Source organism: Strongylocentrotus purpuratus, unplaced genomic scaffold (assembly GCF_000002235.5).
Source record: "Strongylocentrotus purpuratus isolate Spur 01 unplaced genomic scaffold, Spur_5.0 spur5_scaffold_8, whole genome shotgun sequence".
Classification (NCBI taxonomy): Eukaryota; Metazoa; Echinodermata; class Echinoidea; order Camarodonta; family Strongylocentrotidae; genus Strongylocentrotus; species Strongylocentrotus purpuratus.
In genome coordinates, this window is record NW_022145614.1 from 4,372,684 (window position 1) to 4,399,174 (window position 26,491).

The following is a 26,491-nucleotide window of genomic DNA, read 5'->3' on the forward strand; positions in this document are numbered from 1 at the left end:
GAGAAACTCCAGACTCCATTTTGACTACCAGTATTTAGCCAATATATTTTGATAAGGGGGAAACATATCCCAACCTCATCCCAACCCCACCCCCCCCCCCACACACACACATACCACACTTTCCTTCCTAAAGTGGATTATCTCAAATAGGGGGGGGGGGGGCAAAACTACTAAATTTACAGGATAGACATACATGTACATACAAGTATCATTACATAAATGACAATCTTTTTTACTAAAACGACAGGAATGAAATTTCCATGCTACAAATTAATGTACTGCTCTTTTCTTTATCACCAACACCAGATGTTAGAGAGAAGATAAACAACTCGGGTCTTGTCTGCAACAAAGTTAAATTATGAGTGCAAAATGCTTAAAATAGCCATAAAGGAGATATTTCATCGAGATGATCCCCTGGACCCTGCATAAACACTGTCAATATTGATTTGATTGAAGTCCATTATGCACAGCTTTGGAAACAAATAAGACAGCAATTTCCTGTTTAGTCATGTGCAGTTCTACATCTTGCTGTGGTCTGTTCTGTATGCAGTATGAATAGTCTAGTGATTGGTGTATCAATCCTGAATTATTTTTGATGAGGCAAAAATGCATGAGACTCAATCACCAAATGTAATTACTTTACTTTCTCATCATGGAAAAATAGGATTAAGATTAGAGCTGTATTCATAGACATATTTCCATAAGTGTTTAACCTAGAAAACTAGGCTGTGAGGATTTAAAGGGAAGTCCAGCAGCTCTTCCCTGGGTTGTAAAAGTTGTATCATCTGCATACTTGAGATTGTGCCTTCTCTGTTTCTCCAATTTTCACCCCCTCCTTCAAAACCTTCAGTCACAGTTCATATTACATCTTCTGAGTAATATTGAATAGGTTTGGAGGCGATGTGCTATTTTACCCTCAAAAAGAATGTTCCTTATCAGATTGCTCACTTGCCACATTTCAAGGAGTTGACAGCATACTGGGTATTTTTTTGTTGAAAAAGTAGTGCATATTTCTAGTGTAAACACCACCATTCACATATGACAGGCATAGAAGTTTGTGACACAAGAAATTATCAGTCTGCCATTACACAGCTGCTAGCTCAGATATCCTTTAGACAAGCATACGGGAGTCAGTGAAGTGTATGGTGTTCCATATGAAACATTGCACACTTCTTATACCCCATTCACAGTGGTTTTGAAATTTGTAGCGGCGTTGTAGCGGAGCGGCGACACCGCCATAACACCGCTACAAATGCATTCACAGTAGAAAAGTTATCCCGCTGCAGCAGCGGGATAAATATCATGTACCCATTCACGCTGCAGCGGGTGATTTTTATTACCTCCGTAACAAACACGTGTATGCATGGCTCATGACCCGCGAGTGACCCCGATATGACCGGAAATACTTCAGCGCGGGGTTTTCGATTGCTTGAAATTGCGCGCGCTAGCTGTACTTTACACACTCTTCCTCATGTAGCTAGCTCGATTTAGCTATGGATCTATCTATACTTTTACGGAAAAACGATGAGGCAAACTTGCAAAAGGTAAACATGTCAAGTTGCTTTTTGTATCCTCGATCATATTACTTTTTAAAAAACTAGCATTTTTATTGCTTCCAGTCAGAATATTTTAATTTTTTGAAGTGTGAAATATTTTTATTTGGATAATTATAATATCTACATAATAATAAAATCAATTTGAATCCACTGGTTACTTTATTTCTATTTCACTTTATGTTCCCCATTGCTGGAGAAAAGAGGTCAGTGATAGGTAAGTAAACAAATCACACGTGTTTGTCGCGGTGTTATAGCGGAGAGCCTTCACACTGAGTAAACACCGCGACAGCAGCGGGACTGTCCCGCTGCTGTAGCTAGGCGAACCTAGCGATAGTTTGTCGCGGCGTTATCGCGAGGCGGTGTTATCCCGCGATAGTTTATAACGGGTCCGAGCCTTCACACTGAAGACAACACCGCGACAGCAGCGGGACAGTCCCGCTGCTGTCGCGGTGTTTGAGGCCACTGTGAATGGGGTATTTGTGTAAATTTGTAAACACTGTTGCTTATATAAGACAGCCATGAAAGTATGTGACATAAGGGGTCACCAGTCTGCCATGATACAGCTGCTAGGTCAGATAATCCTCAGGTAATCATTTTTTTTTAAAGCAATGAACATCTTTGCAGGGTATCCAATGTGAAATACCTCACCACATATAGTGTAAACAGTGCCATTCACACATGATAGCCGTGCAAGTATGTGACACAAGGGGTCACCAGTCTGCCATGGTACAGCTGCTAGGTCAGATAATCCTCAGGTAATCACTTTTTAAAAAGCGATGAACATCCTTGCAGGGTATTCAATGTGAAATACCTCACTACATATAGTGTAAACAGTGCCATTCACACATGATAGCTATGGAAGTATGTGACACAAGGGGTCACCAGTATGCCATGATACAGCTGCTAGGTCAGATAATCCTCAGGTAATCCTTTTTTTAAAAATGGACATCCATACAGTGAAATACCTCACCACATATAGTGTAAACAGTGCCATTTACACATGATAGATTTGGAAGTATGTGACACAAGGGTTCACCAGTCTGCCATGATACAGCTGCTAGGTCAGATAATCCTCAGGTAATCTTTTTTTTTAGCAATGGACATCCATACAGTGAAATACTTTACCACATATAGTGTAAACAGTGCAGTTCACACATGATAGACGTGCAAGTATGTGACACACGGGTTTATCAGTCTGCCATGATACAGCTTGAACTTTCTCCTGGGGTCAAATCATCAGTGGGGGTGAAGTATGGCTTAGTCCTTCCAGACTGCGTTTATCAACAACCCAATACAAAAGGGTCGATGCACTTACTGACTTAATGTTGCGCACTTGATATAATAGCAATCGTGAAGAATGAAAATGTTCCATTTTTTTGAAAACCTAATGGATCATTGCTAGCAGACTGCTGGCTGTCTCAAGTCAGTTTGAGTAATGTAAATAAGCGCAGCATAATAACACTGGTGTTGCGAAGAATATACATGAACATAAATTTCCAAGTTCCCACTTCATTGAGACAGATCAAATTCTGATAATATTCAGCTCATTGTAAATGGTTTTAATGTTAGTAAGACTTGATAATGCTAATGATGACATCACTATATTCATTTATCTATCATTTATCTGCATCATCCATTTAAGAATTATTGCATTATTTATTCTTATTTACAAAAATGGGGATAACATCAAGATAGAAAATATATCAAATAATTGTGTACAGTTATTTAGTCAGGGCTATCTTTGTACAAAATTCGTAGAGAGACATTCCACCATCCACTGATTAATTTTTCTTGTGTGAAGCTTCTCGGATGGCCTAGGTCATGCCTTTCTCTCTCAGGGGAAATCATTGCATGTAGTGTTAAGTGAAAAACCAGGGGATTTCCCCTTACATCACAATCAATCTCCTATCTATCCTAGCTGATAGGGGGCACATTCAGGCTACATCGTCACAACATAAATTACACGTTCATGAAGACAGCACATTTTCAGGCCAGGTTTTAATGACTGCATAACCACATGCCACAATTTCCTGAGTAGATTGCGTGATATGCACACATCGGATTTGCAAGGAGTAACAAAGTCCTATCTCAATTCAGATATTGGAAAATGATCACACATTTTGATGACTCAATAGCTACATGTACACTGTTTATAATAAGGAATCAATCTTTCTTTTTTGAAGGTCATAGGGTGAATATCATATCATGAATTCAATATAGTAGAAAAGTTGATGAGGTATAGTTTTGAATTAGAGGCTTGAATTATGGCTTGAATTATTCTTGAAATATCATGAGAACAAAATGCCTGTACTCGTGTGTCATTTGATCTTTATGAACTTTGACCTATAACCTGAAAATTTGAATATTAATTTGGTCATAAAGATGTGTGTAGTTTATACCTCAAGTGGTTCCAGAGATATCGCAAGAACAAGAAAGCAGGATGGACTGACAGACAGACAACCCAAATACATAATTCCTCTGGCACCACCTTCGTATGCGGAGGCATACATGTAAAAACACAATATCTTTACGTTGATTGCTTTTCGTAAGTGCATACAATAAACCTGAGTAGATATCACTTTTCTGAGAACTAATGCTTTTCATGAATTTTTCATTTGCCTAGAGGCTATCAAATAGAGTAATCCCATTGCAATGATTTACAGAAACCTGAAAAGGTCTTGCATTAACAATATTGGATTCTTCACCTTTTACATTTACCTGAAGGTTGTCATATAAAGTGAATCCACTTCATATAAACATATCAAACCCTCACAGGAAGAGATTATATGAATGGATTTAATAGCAGCTTACCTGTCAACTGTCAAGCAAGCCCTAATCATTCCACTTATGAATAAGTAATACGTTAAGTCAATTCTGCAATTCCCACATCATTGACGTCAACCATGGAAGTGTTTCAGAGAAGTTTAATAGAGGAAGTTATCTTCTGAATGCAAACCAGAGTTGCACACTTGTTTTTGTAATTCAAACTTCTCCCTAGCATATTGACATTTGTTGTGATTATCATACTAAATATGAAGTAGATAGAGGCATTAGTATTTCTCTCTTATTCTACTTTCTTTCAAGAGGCTATGCTGGTAAATAGCATAGGGAGATTTTCAAATTAAGATATGAAATTGAGTCCTCTTGCATAGAAAACTTAATAAACAGGGAAAAAATGTCCAGAAGGAAAAGCTGGAGTTGATTTCTCAGCAGCCATCAAAAGTGATAAATGCATGCTTAAGGTTTATATTAAAAAGTGTTGAGAACATTTCATCAATATTGTCCTATCATTGGAAAGTACAAGCTGGATAAGTGCGTGAATAAGGCTTTCAGAACCTTGGTGGTGGAGGCGTATAAACTGAAACTGAAACAAGACGACTGTTCAGAAAAAGTGGCATTTTTTGTTGAACCCTGACCGATGTCCAAATAACAGGACTTCACTTGGAGACTACTAAGAAAGGAAATCCTGTGGAGCTCCTGAACACCTGAAGTTGATTTCTCCCCAGGTTTACCCCCCTCCTATGTAACCCTATACCTGTTCACACCTGACCAAACAATCTGTTCATAGACTCTCTCTGACCCCGTGTCCACACACATTTTCCGTGATTAGGCGTGATTAGTTATACCGTTTCGGGATAGTTATATAATGAAATTGTGTGTGTGGACGCTTACTAACGATACGTCGTATAACGAAACGTTGTATAACGAAACGCAGGTTTGGGCATCGTTTCGAACTAAAACTCAATAACTAATCACGCCTAATCACGGAATGTGTTGTGTGTGGACGTAACTAGTATAACTAGTCGAACTAGAGCGGTATAACTGGGCGGGGCTTAACGTGACCTTGTGTGAAAGGAGACCCGACCTCTCATTTTCGCTTCCATTCCATGGCCGCAGTAGCAAACTGCGCACCTATACGACTTTCGCTATGATTTTGTGATTACTTTCTTGTGTGTGTGGACACCCTGGCATTTATACAATGATTCTTTATACAACCTTTCGTTATAGAGTTTCGGGATAAATTGTTTTGTGTGTGGACACGCTATTACTCTCTGTCTTAAGACTGTCATGAGAATGGATCCCTGGTTAAATCTAGGCCAATAATATACGTGAATGGACAATGAGAGTCTTCAAAGAATAGCCAGAGAATACATCCTGCGTTTGTTTCATTTTCTCTCAGGTAGTGCTAATTCTGTTCACATTCAGGATAATCTCCTAACTTCTCTCCTTTGAGATATTTTGGTATGAAGTGCCCCTCCGTCTAACCATGGTCTGTGTTCACACTTAGACTATTCTAATTCCACATGAAAATCCTTGCATTCATGAGATGGGGGTGGGGGGGGGGTATATAATATAAAAATAGAAAATTTACGGTCAAGTTACTAATTTTGGACTGCTTCTTTAATTGAAAGTTATTTCTGGTCAATTCACAGAGGATTGAAAAAATTAGGTCAATTTCCAATAAGTACAAAATATAGTAAAATCGCATTTGAAATACACCCCATAGATGGCATGGATGGCATAGAGCTACAGTGTACCCTGTGAAAACTTGAGAAAAGTAATTATATTCTGCAAGATATTCAAGCTTAATCACATATTTGGAAACAAATGCTGATTGTACATGCCGTGTAAGCCTATAGCCCTTAATCAAATCCTGTACACAAAACACACACATCTGAATCAAATTATCATGGCTTCTATCCTCCTTCATACCAGCAAATATCCCTTGATCTTCAAATTACTCAATGAAAAGCACATGTGCATGGAGAAATTGAGTCGAGAGTAAAAAGAAAAACAAAATGAAGAAAAAAAGATGAAATCCAATAGTTACTTCACACCTTAATTTGATTTCTCACTGGGTTAACCCCCCCCCCCTCCCCCCCTTCACCACCAACCCCCACCAACCCCCTTTCTGGGTAGGCATAACCCTATTCACATGTGGTCAAAGCAAGAAGCAAACACAAAATGTAGATCATTGACCGCCTGCAGATAATTATTACTTTCCTGTAAATGTGCAATTTTAATTTGCATACCCCATTATCTAGTTAAGCAGCATCCAACGATACCATGAAAAGTTACCAAGTTTACCATCCAAACAATTTTTACACCCATTTCTGGATTGAATGGACGAGTGAGGGGTGACAACTTTTCTTGAAAATACTTTAAAACAGCATCTCTTGCCAGTGCTAACAAGCACTGACATGGTAAGGGTCATCTACAGGGCACAGGCTTCCATCCCATCCTATCCCATGCCTGACTCACTGTTTCCTCTCAAGCTCAGATGATAGGCCTCAAGCAATTGACGCTATAGGTCACTTCAATCTTTCTTTCAAAATCTCACTTTACTAACCAACAAATTTTAACGGCATTGGTTTGTGCTGTGTGTTTAAAAAGCTTGGCAAAATGTTATCAATCTACATGAACACATGCACATCAATGGTCATTTGCAAGTGGGAAGAAATCAGTGAACTGCTGAATTTTGTCTAAATTCTGAAGGAATAATTGCTCATGATGAGACCAATTCATTATGGTATTAACAGCGATATAAACAGCAAAGGGACATTTCCAACTTTGGCAGCTCATTATGAAACTGCATTTCTGAGAATGGAAGATTTGAACTTAATGTTACACTCAGCTTTCCAGTAGATTTATCTTTATACATTTCTGTACACGTACCACAACAAATTTTTTCTTCTAGTTTACATCTTATCACTTTGAAAGACTGATTAGTAATGAAAGGTTTACCCACAACACGCTTTCCTCTCTTGATTTGTGAGCTACTCATCATTTTTACGACTTGCGGTGATAGATTACTCTCAACCGTCCTATAGGTAATTAATCCCTCTAAGTACATGGTTTCACACCATCTTCAAGTAGAGATATTAGGGCGATATTGCTCCTCCCCATAATGGAAAATTAGAACTTCCTTCATCATCCATGGCAGACACAATGTTCTGAAAAGTCACTACTCAATAGCTCAAGGTTAATTATAATAATTTAGTAACGCTTTCTTGCCAATAATTGATTTATTTCACAAAAGATCTCAGGATATGTTTATTTTTCATAACTACATGTTTTAATCATCATTTTATCTGTGGTTGATCATTAGTTTCACTTTCAGCAATTATCTGTGTTTTTCTGACCAAAACATTATATCATTTCCACCACAAAAGATTCATGGTTCTTTTGGCAGATTGAAATCTGAAGTGCATGCAAATTGTCACAAGAGTATGAAAGTGACTTAGTGAGCAAGGAGAAATCCTTTCTATGAACATACTTGTATATAAAGTGAATTTAGAGTATCAAGTCTGGTTAATGAATGATGTGTTGCACAGCATTATGCAGGTAATATTGACAACCACAAGCACATGTAGCTACAGTAATATATCAATACTAACATTGGTTAGAACGAGATCTGGGCTAATCCCCCCCCTCCCCTCTTCATCCGAAAGAAATGCGTTCATGTTGGACAAGATATGTTTGGAGACAACTTAGTAGCTTCAAATGTTCCTTACTTATTTCAATGACGACACAACATCTTTCCGCTAACCAACAACCAACTTATCTGCTTTCCTACCATATGTATTGTCCTCTTTTGCTGTTGGACCAGCAAACCTATTACTCCATCACAAAATGTCATTATCAATAGAAGAAAATCATGAGAAGAATTCTTACTTTTTAGGTTTTGATCCCTTGGTGTCAGTCTCTTCTCCAGAAGTTGATGAGACTGTGGTGGCTTTACTCTTCCTCTTTGCAACCTGTCTCTCCTTTGCCTTCCTAACCGTGGGTCGTCTAGTCACCGATGATGTGGACGATGTTGACTTAGTCTCATCTTGACTATCAGTATTTGATGACGCTGAGGAAGTGTTTTGGCTTCTGGTACTTCGACGTGTGGTTGGACCCGTCACAGGTTCCGCCTGAGGCATCTTAAACTTGCTCCTACTACGTAGGTCCCGGCGTAGACTTCGCAGGGGCCGCTTGGGTATGGAGTTCAGTTTGGGGCTTTTGCCATGCACGCTAGGCACTCGTTTGGCTTTTGCAGAGCTTCTCTCTCTGCTGACAGCAAAGCACTTCTTTTCTGTGCGTTTAGTGGAGGATTGTTTCAAGGGGACTGCAGCATTTGATTTGTGTTTCTTTGGAGGAAGCAGTGGTGGTGGCAGTAGTGGTGGTGGAAGGAAATCACCTGAATTCTTACTTTCATCTGAACAAGCCTTGTTCACTGCATTGGATTCTGTGGTCTGTTTCCTCTCTTGAGATCTTGAAGGTCGGCCCAGAACACTTCCCATAGCACTCCCTGAATTGACTAACGCAGATGCTCTGAGGCGATGAGCAATACTTTCAGAGGATTCCTTAGAAACTTCCTTAGGTTTTAGCCCTAGCAGCCTTGGGCTACTAGCTTTAGGAGAGCGAGACCTGGTGACTACAGGCTTTGGTAACTCTGGTTTTGATGTCTTTGTAGAAACTAATTTAGACCTAGAAATCTTGGAAGATTCAAATTGTCCAGGTAGCACTTTCTTCTTGTGAGATCGTTTTGTTTCTACCGACTCTTTTGACTTGGACAAACCTTTGGGCTTTGACGGCCTCTCAACCTTTAGAGATTTCTTTGATTTTGATGAGTCTTTCACTGTTGAAGGCTCCTTCCTTTTTGGTGAAGGTTTGTGTTTTGCTGGGTCTCTAGGCTTTGGGGGTCTCTGTTTCACAGGACGTTGCTCAGGTTGGGAATTAACTATTGTAGAATTTAAATCATGAAATTCTTCTGTTGCTTGAATGTCTGTGTGTTCAGGGTCAGTTATATTTAGAGGTTCTTTAGAGTGTTCGATGTCCACTAAAGCATGGTTCACTACAGTGTGATTGACAACAGGGTGGGCTAGAACCGAGTGTTCTACAACAGGATGGTCTACAGCTGAATGGTCTACAACAGAATTCTCTACAACTTCAATGCTTCTCTGCTGCTCAGTGATATCTGTCAGTCTTTGGGGTTCATTTAGAAGGAGGGGTTCTGCCTCTCTGGCTGTAGATGGAGATTCCACAAACTGTTGCTCTGCACCTACATGTAGCTGTAAATCAGGTAAGTCCAAAAGGATTCTGTTGACTTGACTCTCAGGTTCCTTGCTCTCTAGCTCTGGGTTCTCATGTTGCAGTAGTTCATCGGAGACATCCTGTTCTGATCTAGGTCTCTGCAGGGAAGCATACAGGGCTCGGGTTAGCTCCCTTTCTTCTTGCCAGAGGAGGCCTTCGCCATTAAATTCCTACAAGGTGGAAATAGAACAAACACAAGAAGGTAGATGTTAGTGCATTTTGTAGGAGAAATATGCGAGAACCCTGAATAAATGATAGGTACAATAAAATGACAGCAATAATGAACAAAACATTTGATTTATTAATAATAAAAGCATTCAGCTACATATCAAAACCTTCAACTACTGCCTAAATGGTGCACCAAATAAACAAAACATACATAAATAATTTTTATTGTTGAGAAATGTTAATGTATTAACATGATGAACCTTTACAATGCATTGAGATTCAGGAAAATGACCATGAACTGAATAAGTACTACATGCATGCATGTACATGTCTACATGGGTCAGACTAGATTTTAAAAGAGTGGGGCAATATAAAGGTATATTTTTTTTTTTTTTTTTTTTTTTTTTTTTTTTTTTTTTTTTTTTTTTTTTATTTTTTTTTATTCGACAAGCTTCCAATATACAACAATATACAATAATAACAGATCAAAAATAAGTCAGCTTGAACAGGATAACCCACGAAAGCTCGAGAGCTTATTTCCAGTGGGGTCCCTTACAGACATGTATACAATTAATAAATTAAAATAGTAATATTTACAGACAGATAAGAAAATTAAAAGAACTACTTATTAAAGATAATAATAACAACATTAAACTGATGATAGAAATGATATTAAGTACAAGAAGAAAAAGAAGAAGGAGAAGAAGAAAAAGAGGAGAAGGAAGAAGAGGAAAATAATGATGAATTTGTAGAATTTCTATAACGTACGAAAACATAAGTATATACAACATGAAAAAGTATGAACCGACAGAAGAATAACAATTTCAATCATATAACATGTCATTCACTTCTCTTCTCTGACTGTCAAGTATTAGGTATTCCTTTAATTTCCTCTTAAAATGATCATAGTTTCCTATTTCTTTTACACCATTGGGAAGGGAATTCCAATGTTTTATGGCATTGTAATAAAACGAATTTCCAATACTACCTACTCTTTCTGGTAAGTTAAAGTTGAATCGTCTATTTCTTGTATTATAATCATGTACGTCAGTAACAAGATCGAAGTTGGATCGAATATAATGATTCGCCCTAGTATTAGGATCATAATATAATGATTCGCCCTAGTATTTGGATCATTCCATTAAACTATGTCATTTCTAAGATGAACTAAAATGCAGACCTTGTCTTCCACATTGTCTTTCCATGTTTCTAGTTTCAATTCATAATTTTTTACATTGCCTTCTTGTCTGAAGGGAATGCCTAGACAGGGGACAAGGCATAGTGTACCCATGTATCTTTGCACATGTTATACATTGCTTCAATACTGGCAGCATAGCCTTTGGACAGTATTCCTGCTGTTGCTTAGCAACCAAAGAAAATGCTTGGGTCAATTTACTCTAGCGATGATGATGTCAATAAAAAGAATATCTCTTTAACTTTAATGCTGAGAGTCTGTGACACTGATTTGTAGCGAGGAAAATCTTCAGAATTTAAGGTATTCGTTTTTACTACAGATACATTTTACTTGCAACATGAACTGATATTGCTTGAAAAGAAGAAAAAAAAGGAAAAAATGAATTGATTGAGACTCAACGATTCCACTGATACTTTATTAGTAGGCAATACAGCTTTGAGGTGAGCCAATGCTACACGTTAAGAAACACTCTTCAATATCATGGAATAAACAAGGACCTGTAGGCTACGTGGAAGTGAGTCTAACATTGAGATTCAAGGGTCGTAAAGAGACATCAAGGTCTCAGGATGAAGATCACACTACACTTCATATTCTACAAAGTAGAGGGGAACATTCACCACAGGTATCACTATCGCCATGGAAACCATCAATTATTCTACTTCTGAGTGATTCAATTGCTCTAAATGTCGCATATCAATATGGCCAAGCTGCCTCCTAAATACATTCAAATAGAGAGGTTTACAGAAAATGGGTAAGACTTGGGTAAAAATACATTTTTTATTTGCTCAAGGTGTAACAATGTTAGTGTACCTATTTTGAACATTGCTCAGGTATATCAGGCACATTTCCTAATTAAAGTGTACAGACTCTCTAATACACATATCCAATAAATGACACAAAACAAATATATTCTGAAATCAAATCTGTTGTTTCAAATCTAAAATTATACTTTGCTCATTTCAACTACCCTTGAGCCATAAAGCATCAACTCTTCCATATCATAAAAGATCTCATCAATTCCCAGATTTGACAGACCATGTCAATGCTACAGATTGCATCTGCTGCTACAAGCACTAGAAACAGACGCAACTAGGCACAACTTCCATCATAAATAGATGCAGAAACTGATTACTAATACAGCCAAAGGCATAACGCCAGCCATAGCAACAACAAAAAGAGACCACCATCTAATTTTGTTTCTTCTATTTTGACCAGGAGAACAACCCTTCTGTGCAGCCCATCTGTAAGCACATTTATGACTGCAAATCAATTGTCTATTTGCCTCACAGTTCATGTTTGCGATAGAGATAAAGGTCATAGACAGACAACTGATATCTGAAGATGCTTCCAAATTGATCCTTGTTTCAAAGAGCCCTTTCCCTCATTCCTCTCTAAATAACCCAGCAGACAAAAAAAGAAAATACTTCTTGGGCTGTTAACGCTACTGTGTTTTGATTGTCAGAAGCACTTTACATCCCACTCTTTCTCCCTCTCTCGCTCTCTCTCTCTATATCAAGTCATAAACTTCAGATGCACTTTAAAGACACAGATCAAGCTTGATGCGGCCCGAAACTACATGACATTTTGTTGGCCAAATTAGCTCCAGGTTTTATTTTGTCGCAGATACAGGATTAAGGTTGCAAACTTGCTATGGGGTTTGTGTTAGGTTTAGGAATTATACGAGCTTGGGCAAGAACAAAGGTAGAAGTTAGGAATCAAGCATGGATAAATGGTTGTCGAAGCATGTGACATTTAAAGAATTGACCTATCATATTACCACTAGATAAACAACAAAAGATGAAACAAATGATGAAATTAGACAAATTATCAAGGAAGTTGCGACGAGAAACAGCTGCCTTATAGCTAGGATAAACAATTGTCATTTGGTAAGCAAATTAGTTTAAATTGGTTTAAATTGATTTCATGAATTACTTTCCCATACGATGCAAACAGACAGAATGGTTGGCATCATTCATAGAGGGTAAATTCAATTTGTCAACGTACATTGGCTGCAGTCTCAAAGTGATACATGTACAACATTCATGTACATACAGTCATGTACAACATTCATGTACATGCAGTCATGTACAACAAACAGGTACAGTCATGTAGTCATGTACTAGCGTGTTGGCATATTTTGGTATTAGAATATGCAGTCGTGTTCAGAAATAGAATTAACCAATGATGCTTGCTAAATGAAGCAACATTCGCCTCTCACCAATTGTAGCATACTCTTGAGGGAAAAGAAAAAGATCTCTTTAATAGGAGTGGAGTGGAATCGAAGTAAGGTAATATTGATTTTAGCATTTGCATAAAATCGTGCATTACTCTTTTAATAAATGTAAACTAATATCATTCACACAACAGAGTCATATATTTGCCATATAATAGAAGATATTGCATCGATTGTGTTCTGTTATTTTGTGCATGCATCAAAAACAAACGGTGAATAACAGAGAATGCCAATTCAATTCTTGGAACCTTTGCTAACCCTGTTATAGACCCTATAATGTACACAGAAAGTATAGTATGAATAGACATGCATGGCATGATACATTATTTTAGTAGAACAACAATGAAATCTCTTATTTGCTCTCTTTTGTCACCATCCTTCATGTGCTTACATAGCAAACATTATAGAGACTGAACTTGTGCCATCATGTAAAAATCATGTTTAGCCTCATCTTTCTACCATTCAAACTGAAAACTCAGCAAAATCCTTTTTATTCAATTTTATTTATTTTGTTATATATATATATATACATTTTTTTTTTTTTTTTTTTTTTGGGGGGGGGGGGGTGGGGGGGGGTGGGGCTAAATATATATTTTTCTATAAATACCTCTCATCCTTAACAGGATGTCAAAACACTCTTGGAATAGATGCATTGAGAATTAGTCAAAGGAAAGCTTTAATAGCATTTTTGAGTATTTCTTGTACAATGGTGTCACGGCATTGACAGATGTCTGAGAGTATGGCTAAGGTACTACAAACAACCCTTTCACATTAAACACAATGGCAGATATGATAGATGGGCTGCTGAGAAACAAACTTGAGTATAACAAAAACAGAGATTGGAGTAAATTGTATTCATACATATTTCATTGGCTTGACAATGATTCGTTTGGTAATGATTTTATAACTGCTTTGTTGTTGAAGCATACAGAAGTAATATACGGGTATGATGTCCTACTTCAGCACATTACGTGATCAGTAAAAAAAGAACAATGATATATCCTGTAAATATTGAATGGTTTATTTTCATAATTCATCAAATAAGAATATTCTTGTATGATTATTAGCTACATACAAGTACATCATACATGTACGTTGGCAGTGAATAAGCATGTAGAGAGAAATAGCAGCTGTTCTATAAGAACAAATTGAAATTTTCTCTGAAGTCTTCTATATGTTCATCAAACTCACTGCATTTACTACGTCACTAACCACACCCTCAACAAAGAAGCTTCTTCATAGAGATGCATTTCTTACCACATAAGACTAATTGTTTGGAATCTCTGTGGTTTGCTTATTGGTCTTCACTATACCAGAGCCTCTATGGACACACAGATAAGCACAGAGAGCAAACTACGGGTGCCTCAAAATGGAAAACGAAAGTTTGCAGTTCCCAATGTGGTCAATACAGATATGTTTGGAATTTCTTTCTTCTTTCTTGGACAAAAGAACATGGATGGGACTGGAAAGATGTGGCTTGGCCATATCCCTCCTTCGACCACATTATGACCAAAAATATTTACTTTCTCAGATTTGAGTAAAATTACTTGAACCTTATAGTACAATTGTAGGCTATATAAAATCAATCTTTGTTAAAAATGCTTTGAAATATCATCAATACAATTTCAATAATGTTTAGTTCCTGAGATAAGATACTGTATGAAAAAAGAAAATCAAAGCTGTTACTGTAAATATTCCAATACAAAGGTAGTGTATCCCTTTTGCAGCCAACATCAAATTCTGTTGAATTATGATTATGTCATGTGTGTCCTATCTGTGAAATTTAAACATTATCAGTGTCTTAGTATTCAAATTATGCAAGGAAACCCGTTTATTTTCTAGACTTCACTGTCAGACAATAATGAGAGACTGACCGACTTTTTTTTTTTCTTTGGTAAAACATACATAAAGTGAGCTACAAAGGGTACATGAGCATTTGTCTACGTCAATAACCAACCTCTTGTAATGGCCAAAATTAAACTGATTGAATCTTTGCGCAGCACAAAACGTACGACCATTCAGTACATGGGTCTGAAAATCAGACTATGTAATTAAATGAGCGTGCTCGCTAAATTTGATTCAACAACTAATGGTTGTATTTTCCAAAAAAAGACATTTCCAAGTCCTTTTGTTTTGAGAGAAGTTCTAAAATAGTATTATCTTTCAAATGCCTTTGGAATTTAAACTTTTCATTTTTTTGGCCTGCAAATGTTTTTTGACCTGAAAGGACCTTTGACCTTGGTTTTTTGACCTGAAAGGACCTTTGACCTTGGTTTTGTGACCTGAAATTCTACTCAATGAATAAGAACTTGTACTTTCAAAATTATATTCAAAATTCAAAAACTTAACCGAGGTTAAGTTTTTGATGTTGACGCCGCCACCGCCGTCTCCGGAAAAGCTGCACATGTCTCGTTTTTTGCTACGCAGGTGAGACAAAAATGAAGAATGCTACGGAAATTACAATTCTAGAAAAAAGGATATTAACAAAATATCCCCCTCCCCATCCCTTAAAAAAAAAAAATGCATTTTCAATCATTTACAAGTCACGTTCCAGGTTAAAATTGGCCTTTCCCTTTTTGACTGCATTGACGGGTCCTCGATCCTTTTCCTTCCTCACTTCAATCCCAAATATAACTACACAAATTTCCTGTACTCGTTTCGAAGGCTGGCCAGTACATCGAGATAACGGGTGAATGCAGGATGCTCTCCTAAGACCTCTAGGTGTACCATAAATAAATTGGTGACACGTAGAGTACAGCTATAGAAGGATAGAAGATTATGCAGGTGGACGCTGCCCCCCCCCCCCCCACCCGACCTTGGCTTCAATCCCTTCTACCTATCTGTGACTTAACAGCACTCGATAGGATGCTTGTTTTATTTGTCTACCAGTACCAGATATTTTAAGAAAATTGCAAAGTATTTTAAATCAAATTTATGCTTTATTTTAAGACACATAACAATTTAATGACTAGAAACGGCACTCAAATGTAGCTTTTGAAATAGTTACATGTACATGTAAGTATCCACTATAAGCACATTACCCTAAACGTGCACTGCAGTTCATCGTGTAAATATCATATAAAGATAGTACTGGAAACTATTACATGCTTTTCATGACAAAACATTTACTGATATGGGGGTGCAGAAGGGAATCCTACCGTCTTGTTTCCTTGGCCTTTTCCCTACGTTTCCCAATATCTCTTTTTCTTTTTCATCCTTATTTTTGTCGGCCATTCAATTGGGAGGCAAGTGCCCCCCCCCCCCCCCAATAGCAGCACCACTGCTTTGTACTCCTAACCTCCAATGGGAACCAACAAATTGATGGATACAGGATTTGTAGTCCTCTGACGAGGTCATGTTTCATATCTCACTTCCTTGAGTATAATCCTTTTCCTCCTGTGTAAATCATTTAGCATGTGGTATGACAATAGGATTCATTTTCACTTCCCCAAAACTTCAAATCCTGATAAGATTCATATCCAATCCTTTGTTGCTACTGCTCTCAATATCAGAAATTACCAGTGAACAGTTCTGGGCATTTTCCAAGAAAACTGAAAGTAATTTTTTGTTATTCAATCTGAATACATCACTTATCACAAAAGCATCACATTTTGCTGTTAAAAGCACAGCTACCTTGGCCACTAATCATTGCTCTTGGCATTCATAGTTTGGTCCTTTTTTTTCTCTTCAAAATTTAAAGTTGTTTTATAAGCATTGTAAGCATTGTTAATTACAATTTAAATACCACAGCCCTGTTAAGATTTTTTTGTATCTTAGAGCTCTTTTCACTTTACCCTGTTCTCATGAAGCTACTCTCCACTGCCATGTATTTTTTAACCTGCTTTTCTAATTTCATTCATTCCTAAAACAGCTTTCACACTGAAGAGTTTAAATCTCAAAATTAGCAAGTGCTACACATATTTCTTTACGACGAAGAAGAAGAAGAAGAAGAAGAAGAAGGAGAAGGAGGAGGAGGAGGAGAAGGAGAGGTAAAAGAGGGGGAAAATAATTAAAACAATTTTTTAAAATTTTAATAAATATAATAATGTCAACTTATAAAGCGCACATATCCATTCTAAAAGACTGCTCAAGGCGCTCAAATATAGCAGTTTTATAGGTACTATAATTTATAAATGAATATATAAATTGAAAATATGTGTGCAAATCAATGGCAACTGGCTGGGAAAGGAAGTATTACTGAGGCAGTCATGAAAATCCTGTCTGTGCCCAGAGATTTGTTCCCTATTGAAATAACGGTTGATATCTTCATGTACAGCAGGAAATAATTATATTTTTTTCTTATCATCGGAAATGCCTTTGTTCTGGGAGTATGTCACATGAGATGGGCAGTAAAATTCTGTGAATTGAGCTGTAATGGGTTTTAATCTAAAACAATTCTAACTTTCACAAGTCCCTTTCCTTTCATCAGAGTGACAAATTAGGTCATTACGGCACAAGGGATAAATATTGTATTTTCCTTAACTCTCTCTCTCTCTCTCTATAATTCATTCATTCTCTCTCTCTCTCTCTCTCTGCATCTATTTCTCTCTCTCCATCTCTCTCTCTCTCTCTCTCTCTCTCTCTCTCTCTCCCTCTCTCCCTCTCTCTCATTCTCCTCCTTTACTGCCTTTTAAAGCAGGCCTTTTCTGAAGCTAACTATACAGACATGTACTAAACTAATTTAATAATTATAATCCTAACTTCCCATGCCTAATGGTATACATGTACAGCAGTGGAAATTTCCTTGGCTGCTATAACAGTCACCAGCATGCATCCTTTGCATATTTGGCCCAGTTCTCGCATTTAATTACATGTGTACGCAAGAAAAATTGCCTAAATAGTCACTTCACTATACCCTAATAATCCTCAAACCCACAAACTAATCTTCTCAGACCATAAATCTCAATCAATAGATATTGCCTAGACTGCTACCCCATTTCGTTCATCACAGTGCATGCTCCTCTATTCTCTACTCCCCAGTAAATTAAAACTCTAATAACATTGAAACTAGACAAAGCCTAACACACATCCTCTTGAATCAATTTTGCTAAAATTATTCCACCGATCTCTCTCTCTCTCTCTCTCTCTCTCTCTCTTTCTCTCTCTGGCATTGCAGCACGGCTGTGAATGCTTTTCATTCACAGATACCGCATGCATCCAGAACGGAAGTCAATGCTCTGTGTCGGCATAATTATGATTGCATCGCTAATGAGGACGGGGACTTAATGCATATTTGTGTGTATAATGCATGTGGATATGCAATATCATGTGATTTGAATGAACATTCCAGCTGCATGATTATTACACAAAAATGTCATCCTTTCATGAATATTTTTAATATTTTAGATGTATTTTAGATGTATTTCAAATGTGGATGTAAATAATGACAAAATAGTTTTCTAAAAATGATTGCAGTATGATGGAATCATACTCTACAGTGTACTAGAGCAATAACTGAACCAATAACATACAGGGGGAGGGGGGGTAGTTGGTGATTGGTAAACTTTAATGATAATTTTGTATAAAGAATGTGAGTATAGCATTCCAACTGATCATCAACAACAAATAATGTAAATATAATGTGAAAGGAAAACTGACCATATAAAACTATCAAGGTAAACAGTTGAAACTTAAACCAATAATATAAAACAAGACATTAATCTCTTTCTGTGGTTACGGCAACCAAGAACGATATCATTATCAATGAAATATGAAGCTCTCATCTCATTTAGCATCGACTGGGGCAGTGCATGGAGGTGCTAATGTGGCCACAATTGATACTTTCCTGTGCGGCATTTGTGGATAGATATAGCAAAAGGAAGCGCCCACACAGTAACCACAGATGGAAATACAGTCCTGGGATGGATGAATATAGCTGTTCACACTTTTAAGTAATGTTATCTCTGCCGTCATCATGATGCTACGAAGCACATGAGTAAATGTACACTGTGCGTATGTGCGCTTGCTTACAGCAAACAAAACGCTGTGTGCATGAGAGTAAATTTTAACCGTATTTGCGCAGTTCAGCAAGCAGCAACGGTTGGTAACAGTGTTGTTATCAAAATATGAAATGCACTGAATAATACAGTTGATCAGTACTCAATTTCATCTGATTTTGTAAAGATACAAACATTCATATTTAGCAGACAAACTAAGATAATTCAACTTTAATACTTTCTCAATAATATAAATTTCCATTGTCACTTACAAGTAAATGTTTTCAACATTTTACCCCGGTTTATATGCTGTTGTTCATCCATATTTTTTTTAAACACTCTGTCATGCAATCAATAGAAATCTTCGTATCCACACTTGTTTTTCTACTGATGGAGGTCCTACAACAAAACAGATACGCCACGCCTAGCCAGTTTCGCAATTAAAAAAAAAATGTTCTCATCACACAGATGTTGCAGTGTACATGTATGTGCTATGAATACAAAAAAGGGTAGGCATTCAGCATACAGCAAGCAATAATAGTCAACAGGATAATTTATGGAATCCATTCATGATCAGGTATTTTTTTCTGATGTGAAGAACTTCTTAGCTATGACCACAGACGGCTCTTCTGTGCTGTGAAAAGAACTCTATTGGGATCAGTCTATTAAACAATACTAGGGTAGATTCAGGATGTACAGCTGATGATAGATGCGCAATGATTCTCCTTCCCTGCCTCACCTACGTAACAGTCATTACTGAGTACCACTCCTAACAGCTTAACATGAGCCAAGACTGAATTTCACAAACATGCCATCACATTTACTAGATCATCATTCAATGGGCCCATATAAGCCCAACTCAAAATCATACATGTGGGCCTACAGTTATATATCAACTACCAGTGGGTTTGAATTATCCAACATAACAATCACGATACAATATATTATGAGTATGACAGGTAGAGTGTATTACAGAGGACGTGACTGTAATAAAAGAGGCATATTTACCAGAATCTGGAGCCAAACACACGTGACATTTTAGGTATGATGCTGTTGATATAATGCATTGAACTCCATGTGCTTTTGTGTTGCTTCTTCTCAAAATGGTAGCTCTACATGTGCATGCTCAAAGGTACCCTTCATATAACTAAAGAAATAAAGCTATTACATAACCAGCAAGGTAAAAAGAGGTATTAGTGTCTTAAGTCTCTGTACAGTAGTCTATTTAAACAAACCCTTTTACTACACTTTCATAATTTATTACACTTTCATAGTTATATCAGGAAAAAACCCAAAACTGGCAATGGTAGTATAGGTCCATAGTCTGGCCATCCTAACTTCAGTTTGTTGTCCAGTCCATGCATCATGGTAGACTATTTCTACATAAACATGCAAACAAAACCCTTGTTGTAGGTATACCAAGCTTTGGCAAATAAACACAGTAGTTTATAACTTGAAAGCTACCTTGTGTTATTGCATACATGCTGCCCTTGCCAGGTGCTACTACCCAGACAGGGTCTGAGGGTCTGGAGGTCATTGGGGTCATTCAGAGTTCAGTGACCTTCACCTGGCTGGGGTCAATAGGATTTACATAGGGTGATTGGAAAGCACAATGAAGTGTGAAGGAACAGATGATTTTCAAGCTGGCGTGAAATTGACAGGGATATCCACGATGAAGTAGATGATGCTTTCTGTAACCATCAGAAAAGCAGTGGATTAAAGATTCAACACTGATTTGCTGAATATATGGCCTAGCTACATTCACAGCCAAATTATTTCTTCAATGAACGCCTACGTGTAGGCAATTATTTAAAAATATCATAAACAGCTTTCCATTTAAAGCATAAAGCAGCTTTTAAGACCAGCACAAATATGAATGCATGCACGATACAAATAAATTACCGTAGTCACTCAAATGTTTTATTACCAATAGCTTTCTACATAAAGCATTCCTTTCATTTCGATAGAGACATAATGAAAATCACACACTGCCTTATAAAATCAAGTGAGGTTCCTGTTTTGAGCTCATTTTTTTAGACATCAGTGAAGTTGAAGACAAATAATGTGTTCCTTCTTAAATGAACTCATAGAAAACATAGAATATTGACTTATTTCTTAGAAATAAGGATCACAGCCCTAGCTTTCGTCAATTTCTCTGTAACCCTATATCGGAAGTGTGTCTTCGCCTTTCCGTAACCGCAAGTTATAGAAAAAAAACCTATAGGAAGCATCTACCAGTACATTTCACAAAATGTAACATAAACCAGGCAGAAGTACTTGATTTCATCATTAATGTTATCATTTAATGCTACAAAATCGCAATCTTCAAAAGCTTGTGGTAATTTCTCTGAATTTAACCTGATGAAAGAGAAACGAAGTACGGGATATGACGTGAAGAGGATGTTCATGTATGTGGAAGTGATAATGAAAATATGGTAATCTGATCTTCATGCCATCCTTATTAAAAAATTGGAAGCATTATATTATAATACTCAATAACAATACATGTTTGTATGTTTGTTGAAATCAAAGTATACTTGCATGTGCGAAGAAGAAGAGCGCTCATTAGCTCGGAATGCAAAATGGAAATGATGTAAATGAACATTGAAATACCAGCATCTACAGATGCAATTAGTCTAACAACATAGAAGGAGTCAATTAGCACTGGTAAGCTCAAAAGGAGCTCAGAGGGGAAAATGTGATTTTTATATTGTCCCCTAAATATGGAGCTCTGAAGTAGACAAAACGTTTAAAGAGAAGGTTGAGTTCTGGGAAGAGGTGAAAAATAATTTGTGAGCGTTACTCATTCTTATTATGCAAGTGTGGAAGAACATCAGATAAGACATGTTCCCTGAAAAGCATGGCTCTTCAAATGCCTTCATATTCTAAATATGCATGTAACATCGTAAAAGTCGGGGGGGGGCCGGCTTTTTACGCCACGTGCAAGTGTTTGTAACTTTACCAAGACTTGGCCAAATTTCTTATCATTTTGATGATTCCAGAACCTTGCAATACACACAAATTCTTATATGCTAGATGATCAACCTTTTCTGGTCGGTTCCACACCGTTTCTTTCACAATGCAATCGCATGACCAGAACTCAACTTCATCTTTAAAAGGCCAGACGGCTAAATCTCTCATTATTCTCAAATCATATTCATAGGCACTCAAATTCTCCTTCGGAAAGACAACCTTGCCTTGTAATGAAGGGATTAAGATCCAAGTTCAGTCAAAAGCCAGACAGGAGAGATTATGGCCCACACACATTTTACTATATAAAGTAGATCACTTGAAACTGACTTCTACAAAAACACTTGCTTATAGCTACAGACAGTACAGGAAACAACCAACAAAAAGATTATTTTTTTAAGAAAAAGAAAGAAAAAGAAAGAAAAAGAAAGAAAGGAACTGTCTGCTAAAGAAAAAATTATATTAAAATTCCAATGTGAATATATTGGGGTATTATTATAGGAAGAACTGTAATGTACATGTACATGTATATATATACGTTGTGTATATATTTCGCTCACTTATAATATTTAATTGTATTTGTTTTATTCAAAATAAACTGATACATGTAGAATACTACTACTAAATAACTACTATAAACTGCAAATTAATTCTGCTCTTTGAAAACATCCATTTACATGTAAAAATACCTTGTCTCATACACATACCAAATGTAAATCTAGAGAAGTTACATATATGGTTTTAATAAGCATCCTGAAAACTTGTATGCCAATAAAATGTTTTATAAAGATGATAATGATTAAAGGGATCGTTTAACAATGTTAAATCTGAGATACACGGCCCTACGTGTTATTAATGTCTGTGATATGGTGTAATATTGAAGCCCTAAAACAATTGCGCTTCAAAATGATCAAGAAGTGCCTCAAAAAAGTAAAAATCTTTGAGTGACCAGTTTTACCATACTTGTTTTCTCCAATAGACTGTAGTGTTATGAAAACCGTCAGACAAATGGTTTTCAAAATTTGTAATTCCAATCATAAATATCTTGATAATCAGACAGGAGATCGGCTTGTAAAAGTCATGGGGTTCCTGACTGACCTAAAGGTTTATAATTATCATTGCATCAGCTAAATCCAGAATTTTATTTCAGAATCTGAGACAAAGTTACCGGATCCCTTTAAAGGGGGAGTGCTAGAACCTATAAGGGGAACTGTTGATATCATGGAAAGAAAACCAGATACTATCTAGCTTGTTGTTTGGGACCCTTCTATTCCTCATCAAACAACCGCAACTCCATAAGGCAATCAGACCTCAGACCACATATAACCCAGAAAAATGAGGTAACATGCAGTTCACGTATACTCACGATATAGGAGTAAACAATGTGAAGTATGTGTACTGGATTACCTCTTTATCTCTCTTTTTTGTCTACCTATCCGCCCCCAGCCCCACACGTCCTCCCTCCCTCCCTCCCTCCCTCCCTCCCTCCCTCCCTCCCCCTTCTCCTTCCTTCCCTCCCTCCCTCTTACACGTCCTGACTCTCTGTATCCCTCCCTCCCTCCCTCCCTCCCTCCCCCTTCTCCCTCCCTCCCTCCCTCCCTCCCCCTTCTCCCTCCCTCCCTCCCTCCCTCTCTCCCCCTTCTCCTTCCTTCCCTCCCTCCCTCTTACACGCCCTGACTCTCTGTATCCCTCCCTCCCTCCCTCCCTCCCTCCCCCTTCTCCCTCCCCCTTCTCCCTCCCTCCCTCCCTCCCTCCCTCCCTCCCTCCCTCCCTCCGTCCCTCCCTCCTTGCTACCCCTATCTTTATTTATCTTTGAGCAAACAATATAAAGTACATTTGTTCATGTGTGCATCAATCATTATATTTTTCTGCTCAACTGGCTTGTATTAAATCCTTCTCTGCTCTATTACCTCTCTGCAAACAATACCAAGTACACCAAGGCCTTTAATACCTGAATGCAAAACAATGATATTCAAAATGCCATAAGAGCAAGCTCACATCATCGATTAAAATTTGACATTTGCATTGTCTTTTTTACCATCAATATTTTGCATGAATTCAAATATTTCCAAAGTATCATTGATCAATCCAATTGACATATATGTACATACACATACTACCATGTTTTAAGTCCCTTTGCAGACTTCATACATATTGAATGCATACACCAGCATACAAATTACAAAAATTATACTTATCTGCTCCAATTCCATATGGCCTTTTCATGGAATTAGACCATGAAATTTTGAATATAATTATCTCCAGTTGTAATTAATTTATTTGCAGTAGGCCGTATTGTGTATTGATGCCAACTTTTCACACACAAAATTGATACATAGAGGAAATAGACATTATCTTGTATAAATACTTCTGTGAAGATAACTTTATGAAACTAAAAATCATCTCGTTAAAAAGCTAGAATTTCTAATGTGTTCCAAAAATATGTTTGTTTGATTAAATCACCACAATTTTAATGTACATTTGTACTAGCTAGTAGGCCTTGATTTTAGCGTTGAACCGGTAATGAAAATCCACTTAATCCATCCTAGCTATCATCATTCTGGCCATGATTCTGGCCAGCGGGCGGAGTAGAATGCATAGGGAGCCATAGGGAGGGACAGGCCGTCTCAATACTTTCACTCATCAGTCACAACAGGGACAAGGTCATTCTCCTTCTGAGGCCAAAGATGGACATCCCACTAACTGCACATTTCCTGTCAAAAATATCGCAGTTGGAACTACATTGAACTTGAAGCCATATCATACACTTCACTGTATACAACTTACATGTGCCGAACAACGAGTAACGTGTTGCATGTATGAAATGTTCACAAATCTAGCGAATAGTTAAGATTTGCGAAAGTTTCCTGCAGGAAAATAATTGAATAACAACCGAAACTACACTGAATGATTACATTTCTTGAAAGCTACCTGCCGAGAAAACAATCGCCTTCATTTACTATGCCTGCAAAAAATTCTGGTTTTATAGTAGGCTTTTAAAATATCTTTATCAATCATTCATTCTCACTAATAAAAGAACCATTAGAGAAATAAATGAGTAAATTTTTTTTTAAAGCGAAGAAGTAAGAATATTATGAAAATTGTAAGTCAAGATACATGTATTAAAGTGCATAGGAAATTGATGATATCATTTCAAAATGCTAACTGTATCATTCATGATTACATGACCTCAAGTAATGCTGTGTTATGAACTTTCCCAAAGAAAGTAAAAAAATCGATCTGTTTACAAATACATAATTTGCAGAACAGTCATGGGATATCAGTACGACCTTGCATCGCTTAACATCATGTGTGTTAATGTTTTTTCCCCTTTCTATCTCCTGATTACATGATGAAGGACGATGCTCTTCACTTTTACAATCAATTCATGTTTGTTGGCGGATATGTATTAGCATGGGGGAGTTAGAACATTAAAATTGGCCTCATCCTAGCAGTACTGACAATGAATGAATTCTACGCTGGAATGTATCGGGTGCTTGTGGTGGGCATTTAGTTTGATTAAATGAAATATGAATGAGAATGTGGCAAACTCCTTTCTGCCTGCTAAACCAGGCAACTTATAGCCTATATGTATATTTACATACACAAATATTCTACATGACTGTGTTTGTTTATATATTCTCTATTCCTTTGGCAAAATAATTTGGACTGAATTCAACAGAAATTTTACACATTTGTAATACAATGCTCAAATCTCACAGATATTTTGAAATAACTTTATTTTAATCATCTTTAATCAGCAAGAGTTTCATTGGTAGCATGAGAAATGATTTTGATATACATAAACCTAGCATGTTAAACAGTCATTCATAATAATGTGGATTTTTTTTCTTCTTCTCCATCATACATGTAGACTGGGCTCAACTTTAACCTAGAAATAGTGTGAAAGAAGCCAAATCGATAATTAAGGCATTAAAATGGAATGACCTTCTGTAGCTTCACACTGCATTGCATGATGATAGTGCCCTTCCTCTGGCGAATTAATTCATTAGCTAAAGATGAGGGTAGCTTTTAAATGCACAATTATTACTGTTTTCAGCATCAATGTCATTTCCAGAGTCATTATCACTTCAACTGAGCCATTTTAATCCATATACACAATGTAGTACAGGCTTGTAAATTTAGAATATATGAAAGCAATCATCACTTATTCCACTCATGCATACCCCTAGGGCTGCCCCTAATACATGTAATTATGAAAATGGTATCAATGACATCCAATTTGATTTCATATTTGAAGACACCCAGATTTGGCCACGGCACTACAAACAAGTCTGAAGCAGTATATTAATATTTCAAATCAAAGTGAAGACTACACTGTATGTACCGGTAT

At 37.1% G+C, this 26,491-nt stretch overlaps 1 protein-coding gene across 1 annotated transcript in view; it reads right to left on the minus strand.

Annotated features, from left to right (window-relative positions):
• The window catches only part of LOC585046 (protein Jumonji), a 76,242-nt gene that overhangs the window by 30,607 nt on the left and 19,144 nt on the right, over positions 1 to 26,491 (minus strand). The window contains exon 2 of the mRNA XM_030975577.1: positions 8,232 to 9,805. Coding sequence (XP_030831437.1) covers positions 8,232 to 9,805 — 1,574 coding nt within the window. The remainder of the gene's footprint in view (positions 1 to 8,231; positions 9,806 to 26,491) is intronic.